The sequence below is a fragment of the Choloepus didactylus genome, chromosome 5 (genome assembly GCF_015220235.1).
Source record: "Choloepus didactylus isolate mChoDid1 chromosome 5, mChoDid1.pri, whole genome shotgun sequence".
Lineage (NCBI taxonomy): Eukaryota > Metazoa > Chordata > Mammalia > Pilosa > Megalonychidae > Choloepus > Choloepus didactylus.
In genome coordinates, this window is record NC_051311.1 from 60449864 (window position 1) to 60467979 (window position 18116).

Here is an 18116-nt window from a genome sequence, read left to right on the forward strand (position 1 = left end):
AAGGATCTATGGAAATTCCTACTGTCTGATGGCTTGGATCCCTGTCTACCACCTGCAAAACTGACAAGTTTTTTGCATGATTTGTACAAATGAAATCACTGTCAGCCTGGATGAAAAGGGACAGATTGAAGGAAAAATCACTTCAAGGGCAAAACCATGAAAGCTGAACTCTGGACAAAGACATCTTCTAGGGCCAAGAGAGTGGGAAAGGGTGAGTCTACCCAGTGCTTGGAAAGGGCAGGCCTTCTGCTCCGTTGTTCAGGAAGAGTGCTGCCACCCCAGTGGTTCTCAAAGGGGTTGCAGAAAGCCTGCCACCATCCTGAAGCTTGCAAGGGTGGAGATGTCACTCCACGAGGCCCGGAAGACAAAGTATCATTCTACAGATGATTCGCAGACCTTGAGGACATTATTTTGAGTGAAATAAGACAGTAACGAAAGGACAAATATTGTAAGGCCTCACTAATATAAACTAACTGTAATGAGCAAATGCTGAGAATTGAATTTGAAGGCACAGGTTATCAGGGGATAGAACATGGGCAGACACTGGGCAAATGACGATGCAGAAGTACAGAATGTTCAATAAGGCTTATTGTAAAGGTTCCTAGATTATAAGTTCTTACAGCAGTCACATCTATTCCTGAGTTTTAGCTGTTATTTAAGAGATGTTTATTTGATATTAAATTATATTCTCTGTAGCACACTACCTAATTTAACTGGTATAGTCAGTTTATTTAAACAACATAATTACATGGAACCTAGAATAGGGAATGTGATCTTGTAATTCTGTACAAGTTAATTTAATACTCTGATAAATCCCAGAGTATTTTGGGCAGACAATAAAAGAATATATGCAAAGTCCCCTTGAGGGACTGGGGGAAAATATGGAAATATTAAATTTCCCCACCTGGGGAACTCCTGATATTCTCGCAAGCATTAGGGACTCCCAAGTTAATAAGTCAAGCCCTCGATTTTGAGGCTTGCCCTTATGAAACTTATTTGTGCAAAGGAGAAGATGAGCCTACTTATGATCATGCCACTTATAATTATGTCACCCTCAAAGAACCTCTTTTGTTGCTCAGATGTGGCCTCTTTCTCTCTCAGCCAACTCTGCAAGATTATTTATATGTGTTATACAGATGTTCGTTTTTAGTTTCTAGTGCATTAGAATAGCTAGAGGAAAATACCTGAATCTGTGAAACTGTAATCCAGTAGACTTGATTCTTGATGATGATTCTGTAACTATATAACTTTTATTGTGTGACCATGTGATTGTAAAATCCTTGTGACTAACACTCCCCTTATCCAGTGTATGGGCAGATGAGTAATAAAATAAAGACAAAAAATATATATAAATAATGGGGGGGTATGGGATGTTTTGGCTGTTCTTTTTTTTTTTTTTTTTTTTCCTTTATTTTGGAGTATTGAAAATGCTCTAAAATTGATTGTGGTGACAAATGAACAACTATATGATGACACTGTAAGCCACTGATTGTATACTTCGGATAGATTATTTTATCTCAATAAAATTACATTTAAAAAATAATAAAGCTAAAAATGTAGCTTATGAGGGGTGACAATGGGATTGGGAAAGCCATAAGGACCACACTCCACTTTGTCTAGTTTATGGATGGATGAGTAGAAAAATAGGGGAAGGAAACAAACAGACAAAGGTACCCAGTGTTCTTTTTTACTTCAATTGCTCTTTTTCACTCTAATTATTATTCTTGTTATTTTTGTGTGTGTGCTAATGAAGGTGTCAGGGATTGATTTAGGTGATGAATGTACAACTATGTAATGGTACTGTAAACAATCGAAAGTACGATTTGTTTTGTATGACTGCGTGGTATGTGAATATATCTCAATAAAATGATGATTAAAAAAAATAATAATAAAGCATCCATAGCAGAAAAGGAAAACACTCTTTCAGTATTTCTCTATTTTCACTTAGAAGGACATTTTTCTCAAATGCTTCCCAGCAGACTTTCCCTTACGTTTTATTGACCAGAGGAAGAAAAAGAAAGTGAAATAACCTTGCAGTGGATAATAATGACTGGTTAGACTAATCATAATTCAATCCCCTGAGGCTGAGCAACAAGCCTTTAAATAAAATTTAGGGTTTGGTTAACAGGAAGAAAAGGTCAATGGCTATATGGGTAAGCAGCCAACAGTGTCTGCCACATTCTTTCTTCTAAATTTGGGACATTTTAAATGTTGGATGGGGCCCAATTAAGTTCTAGTGGTAACTACAGTTTAGAACTTCTATTATTTTTCTCAAACCTGGGTTTCTACCACTCATAATTTATGTTTTGTAAAACTACACCTAGATTTGGCAGTCAACACAGTAGTATTTATCAATCTATCTTACTTGTTTTAAAGCTACAAGGAATTAATTTCATTCAATTTGTTCCATTTGTTACATATTTGTGGACAATTAAAGTTGTTTCCAGGACAGTTTTGCCCTTGCCAAAACTACTACAATATACATCTCTGTAGAGCTTATCCTTGTGCACCTGTATAAATATGTGACTAGCACAAATTCCTAGAAACATAAACGCTGAGTGTATACGTATTTTATATTTTAATAAATAATGGCAAATGCTCTCAAAAAAGTCTGCACCAATTTACATTTCATCTAGAGTGTAAGAGGATGTATACTTCCTCAGGACCATACCAACATTCAGTGATATTTTAATTTACATTTAAAAATTATGAATGAGCTGAGTGTTCTTCTGTAAGTACATCAGTTGGTTTTCTTTGAACTATTCATATTATCTGCCATTGTTCTACTGGAGTACTATCCCTTTTTATTGATTTGAAAGAGCCTTTTATGTATAGTATGATACTAAACTTTGTCACTCTGAGGTGCTTCGTCATTTACTATTTGATTTAATTAATTAATATAATTTGATTTTAAAATCTGCATAATCAAATTTAATCTTTCTTTATGATTTCTGGTTTTTGCTTCATGTGTGGAAAGATCTCCCAATCTGAGATTTTTAAAAAATTAGACTTATAATTTTATTTCTTTGCTATAAAGAAGTCAAGTAGGGACCTAGTTTTTTTTCCTCCGCAATTCTTAAGCCATGTCAACGTCATTTATTGTATTATCCATTTTCCCTCTGACTGGAAATATACCAAATTCCCAAATGTATTTGGGGGATATTTTTATACTACCTATCTCAGTCCATTCCACTGAACTATAGTTTTATAAATACTGGATAGTGTTAATACTACTTCATTACCTTTCATTTTCAAAACTTTCCTTAGTGTTCTTGCATGTTTGTTTTTACAGGTGAACTTTAATTCACATTTACTACCAAATGATATAAGTTACTTTTTTAAAAAAATGAAATACTTTTTAAGCTTGTAATGAGCAAAAATACTCCTGGAAGGGTAAGGGTGGGGGATTATGGATAGTTATTAATATCAATAATGGGGAATGGAGAATAGTAAATAATCTATTTCTTCAGAGTAATGGCACATCAAAATAAAAGATGCTAAATAGAAAGCAATGAAGCTTAATTACACTGAAAATAATCATGACCATCTCCTAGCTCAGTAACGAATTTATGTTAATGACAGAAAATCATTAGTCTCAGTGTCTTCTGTGTATTACTGAATTGATCTCATTTAGTCAATTGGTAAGAGTCTACAAGAGTCAAAAAACATAAGGACTTATTATTATGCGTATTTGAAAAACAAAAACAATGCCAGTAAGCACATTCCATTCCCAGAGCCTAAATGAAAATCAGTAAGATTTTGATTTTAGGTTTTCCTGAGAATACATTTATAGGTAAATCAGATATTGCAAACATAATTAACACAGCCCTCCTATACACTTTTGCAGCCTGACAACAGCAAGAAGAAATGAAATTTGATCGTCAAAGTTTTATAGCTAGATGAGATCTTAAGATCAACTGGTCTAATCCTTTCATTTTCGGACTTAATCAGTTCCAGAGAAATAATATAATTTTGTCGAAGTAGCAGAGGGATGAGTGGCAGACACAGATGAAGAGACCAAGGCTTCTGATTTTCAATTCATTATTCTTTCAATTATAAATTTCTGCCACTAGAATTAGAACAGAATGAAATAAACAATGGCAGATGTGGGAAAATATAGTTGACAGAATTTAAGGAACAAAAGTAAACACATAACTTCTCCAGAACAGGGATTGGGTTGTAAAGGCTCTGTATCACTAATTCTTGACCTAGCATCTGGCATATCATCAAGACTCAATGTATGTTTGCTAACTTGAATGAATACAGATATGAGAAAGTAATCCTATTATAAATGACTGAGTTTCTATAGCAAACCATAAAGCTCTGGTGGTGTGACAAACGATCTCCTAAACATAATTTTCAATCATTGTTAAATACAGAGCTTACATATGGGGAATCTGCTAAATCCTTGTGTTCACAGACTTATTGCCAGAAGTTATTCTGAAACAAACCCAAATTCTAGATATGCTCAATTCTGATGTAATATGTATGTGTTAGACACAATACTAATAATTGTCTTCTTTCTAAGCAGCTGCCAATCCACCGATTTAAAATATTACTTTCCTTCTGAAGGAAACACAAATTGTTATACCCTAGTTTAAAAATGAAAGCATTCCAAGTTTCTTAATATCTTGAGATGATACTTTAGATAACTATAAAGATCAAGAATGTAAGATTTTATAGTACACTTTTTAATTTTATAATAAAAAAGTACAAGCAGCAATTTTACAATTAGATATACCACCTCTAATTAAAGAACCCAAAAGTTCAAAAAAATTTCTTCTACAGTCTCAAACAATCTAACATGAAACTCAGGATATCCTAAATGCAGTTTTAATCAACCCACATTACTGAATCATAAACACAGTAATTATATGTTAAGTCCACCTCAAATTGCAGTAAGCAACCATAGTAAAAAAAGCTTTGGAAGAACAATTAGCAAATAAAAGAATGATTAAATAAGCTACAGAGCATTCAAATAATGGAATACTAAAAAACCAATAAAATTGGTGTTTTCCAAGAATATTTAATAATGTGGGAGTTCAAATAGTATCCTGCCTTGTCTCTGAAGGAAGTTTTCATGACTTACAAATATCTAATATTCTAGTAAGATAAAGTATATTTTAAATGCACTTTCAAAAACGAGATAAAAGCAGTTCCATGGGAGGACAACATAATATACCACAGTAGTGATGTGAAGTTTTCTGAGTGTTCTAATTTAATCCAGTGAGGGTTTCTTAGGAGACCTAGAGTATTAACAAGATTAAACACTCTTTAAGAAATCCCAAATAAATTCTATGTATTTCAGCTGAGCTTTTCAGAAGTTTTGAGAAACAGAGTCAAGAACATACTGTCAGATGAATACCTAGAATGGAAAATTAAGAGAATTCCCAAAAACAATTAGCTAGATTCTGAAGTTAGGAGGGAAGAATGATTCAGGTAGGGAGAACAGAATGGGTTAAAAACCCAGAGGCAAGAAAAAGAATGCCACCTATAAAAGGTAATATTCAATGGTCATGGAACAAGGAGTTGGGGTAGATATCAAGAATAAGCAGGGCATGAGACATGTCAAAAGGAGTTTGAGTCAGGCTGAGTTTGGACTTTACCATGAGGACACAGAGAAACAATGAAAAGATTTTAAGCAAGGAAGAAAAACCATTAGATTTATATTTTTATAAATCTTTTATTATTTAGCACTAATTAAGAGGTAGGATTGCCTACTTTTTCCGTTACCCATGCACAACTGTAAGTTCCAACAGCTACCACCCTTATTTACAGTTGTATCCCTAGTGCTTTAGCTTATTAACTGGCATATAGTAGGTGGTTAAAAACTATCTGTTGAATGACAGGTTAAAGCACATGGTTCCACTTTTAACTGATAGTACAGAATTGATGTATTCTGCCTACTGTGGGGAGAAAGGATTTGGGGGAACAGTGAGGTATACAGAGGGAGGAAGACTAGAGACAGAGGCCAAATAAGTGACGATAGCCCAAACTAGTGAAGACAATGGGAATATAGAGATGATGGAAGTAAAACTGGCAGGACTTGGTGACTCCTGGATATATCAATAAACCTGAAGGTAGTATTGATACCCTCTTGTGAAAACTGAGGTATCTAAAAATAACACCAATACAAATAGAGGGTCAATCCATCTTCACTCATAGAATAGCCATGAGCAAGGACACTATTTTCCTTAAAATATTATTTTAGTCATTTGTAGATGAGGAAACTAAGCCTCTGAGAACTTGCCTAATGTGACCTAACTATGCACCAAGATGGGCTCTAGAGAATTAGAAGAGTGGTGCTCAACCTTGGCCACAAGTCTCTAGGAGACAGTAAGAAGGGTGGAGAGGGGAGTAGAAAAGAAGGGAAGAAAGGAATGAAAAGAAGGGGAAAAAGAAAAAGAAAAATAGGGGAAAAAAGAAAGTAATTTCAGTTTCATTTTACCATGCCAATAGAGAGTCTGAGGTTCCACAATGCCAAGTATAACTGCAGCAGTTTTAGCTGGGAAAATTTTCCAAGTAGTTCTAACCAGATGCTCAACTGTGCCATAAAAATACTCAGTAATATACCCACTGTATATCTAGACTTTGAACAATGAAACTTTAAAGGCATATTGTCAAAATTAACCCCTAGGAAAACATACACCTAGGCAAAAGAGTGATACTTACAAAATGTAAATCAGATCAAGATCTTAGCATTCAAGTTTTTGATGACCTCCTATTTTATTAAAAAAAAAATCCAAATTTCTTGCATCTGCACAAAGCACTGAATAATAAGACTCTTACATTTCTCTAACCTCATTTCATACCAGTTTTTCCCTACCATCAGTTTGCTCCAGCCCCATCTGTTTCTGGAACACACCAAATTCTTTCCTGCTTTGGGACCTTTCTACTTGCTCTCTACTATCAAGTTCTCGATACAGTTCTTCCTAATTAAGATACTTCTTATCTTAAATCTTAAAGATTACCTCCTAAGAGATGGTTTCGCAAGCAGCTCTATCCAAATGGCACCCCTCCATCTTATTCATTATCATAGCATTCAATTTATTCTCCTCACAGGACTTAAAATGCAACTGCAAGGCTCTTTCCACTGGAATGTAATCTATTAAGGGAAAGGGATCTTATCTCCCAGAACTACAGCTTGACCCTAAGTGCCTAAAACACTATTTGGATAGAAAAGGCACTAAAACGTAAGGAGGGATGGTGAGAAGGAAAGAAAGAGGGAAGAAGAAAGGGAAAGAGATACAAACTTAAATGCTAGTAGATGTCGAACATATACTATTAAACTAATGAATGAAGTCATTTGCATTGTGGGATAATTCCCCACAAACCAATATAAAAAGAATGCAAAACAAAACTGGTGGTTCTGAATTTAGAAAAGTTGATTATAGCGCAATTATAGCAGTGAGCCCACTTGTCTTTTCTATAATACTTCTGGTTCACAGTAATAAAACCATAACAATGAAGAAAAACTACCACAATTTAATGTAAATTTAAAAATAGCTGAACGTAAAACTGTGCCAAATCTTATACAATAAACAACTAAAAAAAGACTAGAAGGAAATACATCAAAATGTTAACAGATAATCTGTGGATAGTATATTTTCTTTTGTTTTCTACATTTTCTAAATTCTCTACAATAAACATACTATTACATTTACAATCACAACAAAATTGAACACAGAGAACAACTATCAGACTATGCTAGTTCTAAAGCTAGTCAAAACCAACACTGAACCACTAAAATAATAAATTTTGCAATTTATAATACCACAACTAATTTTTTTTATGTTTTTTTATTAAGATTTATTCACATACCATACAATCATTGAAAGTATATAATCCATTGATCACATTACCATCATGTAGTTGATCATTCATCACCCCGATCTATTTTTTTTAACATTTTCCTTGTACCAGAAAAATGAAAGTAAAAATAAAAAAATAAGAGTAAAAACAGAACACCCAAATTGTTCCCCCCCGCCCTATTTTTCCTTTAGTATTTTTTGCCCCCGTTTTTCTACTTATCCATCCATACATTGGATAAAGGGGGGTGTGATCCACAAGACTTTCACAATCACATTGTCACCCCTTGTAAGCTACACTGTTGTATAATCGTCTTCAAGATTCAAGGCTACTGGGTTGTAGTTTGATAGTTTCAGGTATTTACTACTAGCTATTCCAATTCATTAAACCTAAAGAGTTATTTATATTGTGCATGAGTGTCCACCTGAGTGACCTCTCGGCTCCTTTTGGAATCTCTCAGCCATTGAAACTTTATTTCATTTCATTTCACATCCCCCTTTTGGTCAAGAAGAGGTTCTCCATCCCACACCTCCCTGGGAGTCATAGTCCACCTTGCCAGGGAGATTTACACCCCTGGATGTCAGATCCCACTTAGGGGGGTGGGCAGTGATTTCACCTGCCAAGTTGGCTTACCTAGAGAGGGAGGGCTACATCTGAGCAACAAACAGGCATTCAGGAGGAGACCCTTAGGCACAATTATAAGCAGGCCTAGCCTCTCTTTTGCAGTTACAGGCTTCCCAAGGGAAAGTCCCGTGATAGAGCGTTCAACACATCAAACCGCCAGCCCTCAATGTGAGCACATCAGGAACCATCCAGGTGGGGAAGCCCAATACCTCTGCAATTACCCCCAGCTCCTCCAGGGGGTCTGCATATTTTTTTCATTGTTTTTTTTTTTTTTTAATTAACTATTAACTATACCAAGAAATTTAAAAATATATACAATCAAAAAACATTTCAAACAAACCAAAACAAGGGAATAAGTCTTTGGATTTGATTTGCAAGTTTCTTGTTGAGAATTTTTGCTTCTATATTCATTAAGGAGATTGGCCTGTAATTTTTCTTTCTTGTAGCATCTTTGTCTGGTTTTGGTATTAGAATGATGTTAGCTTCATAAAATGAGTTAGGTAGTGCTCAAGTTTCTTCAATTTTTTGAAAGAGTTTAAGTAAGATTGATGTCAGTTCTTTTTGGAAAGTTTGGTAGAATTCCCCTGTGAAGCCATCATTCCCTGAGTTTTATTTGTGGGAAGCTTTTTGATGACTGATTGGATTTCTCTGCTTGTGATTGGTTGGTTGAGGTCTTCTATTTCTTCTCTTGTCAGTCTAGGTTGCTCATGTGTTTCCAGAAAACTGCCTGTTTCCTCTACATTATCTAGTTGGTTGGCATACAGTTTTCATAGTATCCTCATAATTTTTTAAATTTCTCCAGGATACATAGTAATATCACCTCCCTCATTCATTATTTTGTTTACTTGGGTTTTCTCTTATTTTGATTTTGTCAGTCTAGCTAGGGGCTTGTCAATATTGTTGATCTTCTCGAAGAACCAACTTTTTGTGTTATTTATTCTATTGTTTTTTTGTTGTTGTTCTCTACGTCATTTATTTCTGCTTTAATCCTTGTTATTTATTTTCTTCTACTTGGTTTAGGATTAGTTTGCTGTTCATTTTCTAGCTTTTTCAGTTGCTCCATCAGTTCTTTGATTTTAACTCTTTCTTCCTTTTTATTGTATGCATTTAGAGCTATAAATTTCCCCCTCAGTACTGCTTTTGGGGCATCCCATAGGTTTTGATATGCTGTGTTTTCCTTTTCATTTGTTTCTATATATTTAGCAGTTTCTCTTGCTATTTCTTCTTTAACCCACTGATTGTTTAGGAGTGTGTTATTTACCCTCCAGGTATTTTTGAATTTTCTAAGTCTCTGATGGTTATTGACTTCTAATTATATTCCATTGTGATCAAAGAATGTGCTTTGAATAATTTCAAATTTTTTAAATTCCCTGAGGCTTGTTTTATGCCCCAGCATATGATCTATTCTGGAGAAAGTTCTGTGAGCACTAGAGAAGAATGTGCATCCTGGTGATTTGGGATGTAATGTTCTATATATTTCTGTCAATTTGAATTCATCTATCAGATTGTTTAGGTTTTTAGTTAACTTATTGGTCTTCTGTCTGGCTGATCTATCTATAGGAGAGAGTGTTGTGGAAACATCAATTGCTTCTTTTAGTTTTGTCAACGTTTGTGTCATGTATTCTGGAGCACCTTGATTAGGTGCATAAACATTTTTTTTTTTTTTTTTTTTTTTTTTTTTTTAAGGAGTGAAGCATTTATTTAAAACATTAGATTACAACAGATTCCGGACAAATTAAAAGGAGAAGTGATGTTGTGTTTGTTATGCTCCAAGAGTGGGAATGATTGAAGACAACTGCTGTTTTTTCCTAGTACAAATAGAAGTAAATCCTCAGGAACACAAAGCTGATCTTGGATCCCTATGATTTAACAGAAACATAGTGAAGGTTTCCAGCAAAACATAATAATTTACCCTCTCTGCAAGAAATCTTCCTTTTACTGGCTTCAAATTTGGGTGGTTACAGAAAGAATAAAAAAGAGTAAACTTCTTTCAAGTAACTTTTATTTGTATAGGTCTTTACTGTTTGGGAAGTATTTTCACATGCTATCTCGCTTCCAATATGAAAGAAAGTGGCACACACTGAAGCTCTTAAGATGAGCTCTTTATTACAAAATGGATTGAGACGTCTAACTCTTCATAAAATTTACTGTGTGAATAAACTTGTACTAGGTCAAAACAAAATTGTAGATTTACAATTATTATTGAAGACATTTTTCCATCATCTTCTGGCTTCTGTGTGCTAATTAAAAGTCCCCTGTCAGGATGTTTTTTGTGACTTGGACAGAAATCTGTCTTTTCTCTGGTGTCTTTTTTTTTTTTTTTTTTTTAATCATCATTTTATTGAGATATATTCACATACCACGCAGTCATACAAAACAAATTGTACTTTCGATTGTTTACAGTACCATTACATAGTTGTACATTCATCACCTAAATCAATCCCTGACACCTTCATTAGCACACACACAAAAATAACAAGAATAATAATTAGAGTGAAAAAGAGCAATTGAAGTAAAAAAGAACACTAGGTACCTTTGTCTGTTTGTTTGCTTCCCCTACTTTTCTACACATCCATCCATAAACTAGACAAAGTGGAGTTTGGTCCTTATGGCATTCCCAATCCCACTGTCACCCCTCATAAGCTACATTTTTATACAACTGTCTTCGAGATTCATGGGTTCTGGGTTGTAGTTTAATAGTTTCAGGTATCCACCACCAGCTACCCCAATTCTTTAGAACCTAAAAAAGGTTGTCTAAAGTGTGCGTAAGAGTGCCCACCAGAGTGATCTCTCGGCTCGTTTTGGAATCTCTCTGCCACTGAAGCTTATTTCATTTCCTTTCACATCCCCCTTTTGGTCAAGAAGATGTTCTCCATCCCACGATGCCGGGTCTACATTCCTCCCCGGGAGTCATATTCCACGTTGCCAGGGAGATTCACTTCCCTGGGTGTCTGATCCCACGTAGGGGGGAGGGCAGTGATTTCACCTTTCAAGTTGGCTTAGCCAGAGAGAGAGGGCCACATCTGAGCAACAAAGAGGCATTCAGGAGGAGACTCTTAGGCACAAATACAGGGAGGCCTAGCCTCTCCTTAGGTGCATAAACATTTATGATTGTTATTTCTTCTTCTTGAATTGTCCCTTTTATTAGTATGTCGTGGCCTTCTTTGTCTCTCATAATATCCTTGCATTTCAAGTCTATTTTATCTGAGATTAATACTGCTACTGCTGCTTTCCTTTGGCTGTAGCTTGCATGAAATATTTTTTTCCATCCTTTCACTTTCAATTTCTTTGTGTCCCTGTGTCTAAGATGAGTCTCTTGTATACAACATATTGATGGTTCGTATTTTTTGATCCATGATGCCAATCTATATCTTTTACTTGGGGAGTTTAATCCATTTACATTCAACATTATTACTGTGAAGGCATTTCTTGAATCAGCCATCCTGTCCTTTGGTTTACGTTTGTCAGATATTTCCCCTCTCTCTCAATGTCCTTTAACGTACCCATACTGAAACTCTTTAGTACTGAACCTTTCTCCATCTCTCTCTCTCTCTCCTTTTTTTGTTTCTCTCTTGGTAGGGCTCCCTTTAGTATCTCAAGTAGGGCAGGTCTCCTGTTAGCAAATTCTCTCAGCATTTGTTTGTCTGAGAAAAATTTAAGCTCTCCCTCAAATTTGAAGGAGAGCTTTGCTGGATAAAGAATTCTTGGATGGCAATTTTTCTCTCTCAGAATTTTAAATATGTCATGCCACTGCCTTCTCAGTTCCATGGTGGCCGCTGAGTAGTCACTACTTAGTCTTATGCTGTTCCTTTGTAAGTGATGAATTGCTTTTCTCTTGCTGCTTTCAGAACTTGCTCCTTCACTTTAGTATTTGATAATCTGATGAGAACATGTATCGGAGTGGGTTTATTTGGATTTATTCTGTTTCGAGTTCGCTGGGCATTTATGATTTGTGTATTTAGTTGTTTAGGAGGTTTGGGAAGTTTTCCCCAACAATTTCTTTGAATACTCTTCCTAGACTTTTAGTCTTCTCTTCCCCTTCTGGCACACCAATGACTCTTACATTTGGACGTTTTATATTGTCCATCATATCCCTGAGGTCCATTTCGATTTTTCCCCCATTCTTTCTTTTGTTCTTTCACTTTCAGTTCTGTCCTCTATGATGCTGTTAATTCGCTGCTCAGCTTCCTCTAATCTAGTACTGTGAGCATCCAGAATCTTTTTAATTTGGTCAACAGTTTCTTTTATTTCCATAAGGTCATGTTTTTTTATTTATTCTTGCAATTTCTTCTGTATGCTCTTCTAGGGTCTTCTTCATGTCCTTTATATCCTGTGCCATGCTCTCGGTGTTTGTCTTTAGTTGTTTGGTTAATTGCTCCAAGTACTGTATGCCCTCTGATCTTTCAATTTGGGGGTTTGGGTTTGGGTTATCCATATCTTCTGGTTTCTTCACATGCTTTAATATTTTCTATTGTTTTTGGCCTCTTGGCATTTGCTTAACTTGATAGGGTTCTTTTAGGATATGTAGGCTTATTAGGACAATTATCTCTAATTTGTCAGATCTACAGCTTGGTGGGGTACACTTTAACTAACCAGCAGGTGGTATCCGTGAGCCACCTATTCCCTTGAAGCCAGTTCTCCCCAGCTTTGTCTTTGTGGTGAGTGGGGGTTTGAATCTTGTGGGGGTCCAATTGGTGCACCAAGTTTCCGTGTGTAGTTGCTGTGCTGTCCAACCTGAATGTGGCGCATGTCTCATCAGTTAGGAAGGGAGGGCGGCTTTAATAATCCAAACTCCCAGGTATTCCTAGAGATTTAAAGCTGTTGCAGGAGTCTAAACCTTCAGTTCATTATTGCCACAGTTTGTGTCTGCCACTGACCCACAAGTCCCTGGTATTGGTGTATGGTCCCTGGGACTTCCCAGTGGGTCCCTCTTCCAAGTCGTGCCCTCCTAGGGCCTCTGCTGAGGGGAGACTGTGCTACATCACAGGTGAGCGCCATCCCCCAAGGGAAGTTCTGGTCTGCGGGGCCGTGTATGGGCATTCCCAGCCTGCTGAATTGGATGGCTGTATGGGGCATGTTAATTTCCCCCTTTTTGCACACCTCTGCCTTCCTAGCCCTGATGCCAGATATTGATGCGTGTGTGCGTGTTGCTGGAAACACTGCCCACCAAGCTGGGTTGTGCAGCACAGCTCTCGCTGTGGTACTAGGCAGGAGCGTTCCCAGCCCGCCGGAAAGATGGTTGCATGGGGCATGGTTAGTTTCCCCTTTTCGCCGACCTCCGCCTTCCTAGCTCTGAGACAGTTAACTGCAGGTGTGAGAAAGGCTATCATCCACGCCACATACTGAGGTGTGCCCACAGGTTGTGAGGAAGCAGGTCCCGCTGCGCTTCACTGTGTGGCTCTAGCTGCTGGATCCACAGCTGCTTTTGGGTTTTTAAAACTAATTTGTCTCGAAACGCCAACCCCCAGTTTCCCCAGACCATGGCGTGGCTGCCAGTTCCCCAGCAGGCTCACTCATTTGTTTCAGAATGCAGACTCCCAGTTTCACCAAGTGCACAGTCCCTGTGGATTTAACAGACCTTGCTGGAACTGGTGTTCTGGATCACTTTCTGTCTTTTATCTAGTATTTTTCAAAGAGATGTTTTTTTGCCTTGTCTCTCCTAATCTACCATCTTCCGGAAGCCTCCACAACTAATTTTTAAAGTCTACTTTATTATAGTGAATTTTTAACCCAGTCTGTTACTATCACTCTTTACCACTTTTCTTCTAAGCTTGGAAAGTAGTTTGGTATAGGGGAAAGAACGCTTTCCCTCCTTTTCATTCAAACTTGGGTTTAAATCCCACCTTTAGGGTTGTATAGTTGTAGAATGTTGAATATATTACTTAACTCCTTTGAGTTCACTTTTTCTCATCTGCTATGAGAGAATAATACCAACAATTAAAAATATTTATAAAGCTCCTAACTTAAGTGTCTGGCAAACCAAAGGGTCTAAATAAAGAAGAGCTGTTATTATGTATTAGCATATTACATTATCTACTAGCTACACTATAAGCAGACTATGATCAGTTTGTTCACCATTGTATTTGTAGTCCAGCACTGAGGTAGCACGTAGTTTTCAGCAAATTATTTGTCAAATCAATTATCTTCATTTCCTTTTTCAGGTAAAGCTACATTAGGATTTTAAAGGAGTCTGTACCTCTTTCCTCCTATTTAGAATAACTCTTAAAGCTAGAGGAAGTCAAAGACTAAATCATACATTTCTACATTATCCTCTAATAGCAGAAAATAAATGAGTAAATAAGACAGACAATTTCAATGATATTAGTAGTCATTTCTTATGGTATTTAGGTCCATATTTCTAAATAATATGCTTAAGAGTCTATTTTAGACATTATGTACTGACATCCTGATCGAGTACATGAAGATTTAGCTCTCATATACTATTTCCCCATTTAGACATCATCTACTGACTTCCTGAAAGAGTACATGAAGATTTAGCTTTCATACACTATTTTCCCATTCCTCTCACCCTATCCTCCCAATAAATTTTATCCCAGTTTTTGGTTAAACTGATTGCAGCGTTTACATTATTATAACCAGGGAAATATACTCATTGCTCACTCTGGAGCCAAGAAATTCACTGCGATGTTTCCTTTTTTAAAAAAATTGTTGCTTTTCCTCTTACGTGCCTATCCTTAGTCTTTCACATCAGATCAATGTGTGAATGGCTTTTGATTCCAAATGCTCAAGCATATCAATTCAATCTACTTTTATCTGGAAAACCTCATTCCTAGTGAGGAAAAGAAGTCTCCTTTCCTACGTTCTCCTGCTCCAATTTAAACTGGATGCTTATTAGGCAGATTTTCACTGTGGTCTTATTTTTTGTAAATTTAAAAAAAAAAAAAGCTTTCCTAACTATGAGCGACTATTTTAATAAAGAGATTTGTTTTTTATAAATAATTGCTAAAAAGAAAAGTAATTGATCTAATTTTTCACCCTTTTGTTCAAATTAGATACTTGCCCACAACTGAAAAAATCATTTTTCTGTATATACTAATCACAGGCAAAGTAACTACTACATAGGGTGACTAAATAAATTATCATCCAAAACAAAACACTTTTGAGTGTGAATGGGGGCACTACTGATAATTATGCATATGCCTGGGTATAAGCATAGACTGTGACTATCTAGGACTATATGTACTGACTGGGACTAAAGGCCAAAACAATCATCCTGTTATTAGGAGAATAACTTCTTGGAGGTTAAGCCTGTACACTAAGAAGTCCTCTCTCAGAAGAAAGACATATCCTACTATGCTAGAGCATAATATATTGTCACTATAAAGAAAAGAGACAGTGGAAAGCATCAGCAAATATAGATTATCATTTTACGATATTAATTCTTGCAAAGCTCCCCCAGCAAGCACACATACAATTCTTTTAGAAATTCACATACTGTCTCTATACTCAAAGAAAATACCAATAATTATTATTATTCACATATTTTTTAAAAAGATAGAACTTGATAATTTATAGCTGGTAGTTTTCTTCCTTTTACTCAGAATTACTGCAATTAAAGAGATGGGAAAGAGATGAAGAACAGTTAGAAAGAAAAGAAACTAGACTATCATTTTCTACCTAAAGTAGTTAAACATGAGAGAAGAATCAATGAATGACTTTACCCATTCCAGAGTCTTTCTTGGTGCCATCTGATATTATGTCTACATGATCAGAGTCCACATCATAACTGAAGAAGTCATTCAAATAGGTCTTCGATCGCTGGCCACCAAATACATATAAACAACGATTTTTCTGAGAAAGAAAAACAAATGGCAAAGAAAGGGGAGAAAGTAATTTTCATAAAGAATTCAGAATGAGTCCTCTAAAATTTAAACTTTCACAAAAGTAATTTTATGATATTCCATGCAATGGAGTACTATGTTTATGTAAGAGGAATAAGGAAGATCTCTCTGTATAGCTAAGAAGTGATCTCCAGAACATTCTGTTAAAGTAAAAAAGAAAGTTGCAGAATAATACTTACAAGGGTACTGCCTTTGTGTAAGAAAGAAGAACCAGGAATGTGTATATATGTGTGTGCATGTGTTTTTTATTTTGAAATAAATTCAAAGTTATAGGAACAGTTGCAAAAACAATACTAACCCATACACAGAACTCCAGCATACCCTGACCCCCCTCCTCCGATAGCTCAATCCACCAACTTTAACATGCAGTCACATCGCTATTTCTTTCCCTCCCTATCTATCATCCATCATCTATTGCTCTGTCTTCTGAACATATGAGAGCTAGCTGCACACATCCTTGAACATACACTATAATTCATGTATACACTTCCCATGAACAAGAACATTCTTTTATGCAATCTCATTAAGCGCAGCTAAGAAGTACAAGAGATTCAACAATGATACAAAGCTTACACTCTATATTTCCTTTTCCTTATGTCTCAACTGTGTCCCTTTGAGCCACCTGTCCTCTATCCTCCAATCCCACCCAAGTTCATCCTTGGCATTCAATCGTCATCTATTTAGACTGCCTTCTTTTTTTTTTCCAGTTGTGGAAACATATATACAGCCTAAATCTTCCCATTCCACCCCCTACCTAGCATTCCATTAGTGGGATTAATCACATTTAGAATGTTGTAATGCTCTTTCCCACCATCCATTACTAGAAATTTCCCTTCACCACAAACAGCAACCCTACACTCATTTCTTAACTCCCCATTGCCCCTTCCCCCATTTCTCTTAACCCAAACTCTACTTTTCATCTCTATGGTCATATTCTCTGATAATTTCTTTGTGTTTACTGTGGGGCTTAAAATTAGCCCCTTAAATCCATATCAATCTTGTTTTCCTTTGATACCACCTTCACTTCAATAGAACACACAAACTATGTCCCTATACTCCTCCATTCCCCCACCTTTATGTAGTTCTTGTCAAAAATTACATATTTTACATTGAGTTCAAAACCACTGATTTGTCATTAGAGTTTGTGTATTTTATATCATGCAGAAAGTAAATAGTGGAATTACAGTTAAAAAATTATTGACTTCTATTTGTATTCCATTGTGGTTGGAGAATGTGCTTTGAGTATATTCAAATTTTTTTTTTTTTTAAATTTCTTGAGGCTTGTTTTATGTCCCAGCTTATGGTCTCTTATGGAGAAAGATCCGTGATCACTAGAGAAAAATGAGTTTCCTGGTGATTTGTGATGTAAGGTTCTATACAGGTCTGTTAAAATTCTCTATATCTCTTTCTCCTTTCTTTGTTTCTCTGTTGGTAGGGCTCCCTTTAGTATCTCAAGTAGGGCAGGTCTTTTATTGGCAAACTCTCTGAGCATTTGTTTGTCTGTGAAAAATTTAAGCTCTCCCTCAAATTTGAAGGAGAGTTTTGCTGGATAAAGTATTCTTGGTTGGAAATTTTTCTCACTCAGAATTTTAAATATGTCATGCCACTGTCTTCTCACCTCCATGGTGGCCGCTGAGTAGTCACAACTTAGTCTTATGTTGTTTCCTTTGTATGTGGTGAATTGCTTTTCTCTGGCTGCTTTCAGAACTTGCTCCTTCTCTTCAGTATTTGAGAGTCTGATCAGAATATGTCTTGGAGTGGGTTTATTTGGATTTATTCTATTTGGAGTTTGCTGGGCATTTATGCTTTGTGTATTTGTAT

The 18116-nt window shown here is 36.1% G+C and overlaps 1 protein-coding gene across 1 annotated transcript in view; it reads right to left on the reverse strand.

The window, feature by feature from the left end:
• The window catches only part of MKLN1 (muskelin 1), a 228747-nt gene that overhangs the window by 52217 nt on the left and 158414 nt on the right, over positions 1 to 18116 (reverse strand). Inside the window, 1 exon segment of the mRNA XM_037836141.1 lies at positions 16116 to 16245. Within this exon segment, the coding sequence (XP_037692069.1) occupies positions 16116 to 16245 (130 nt within the window).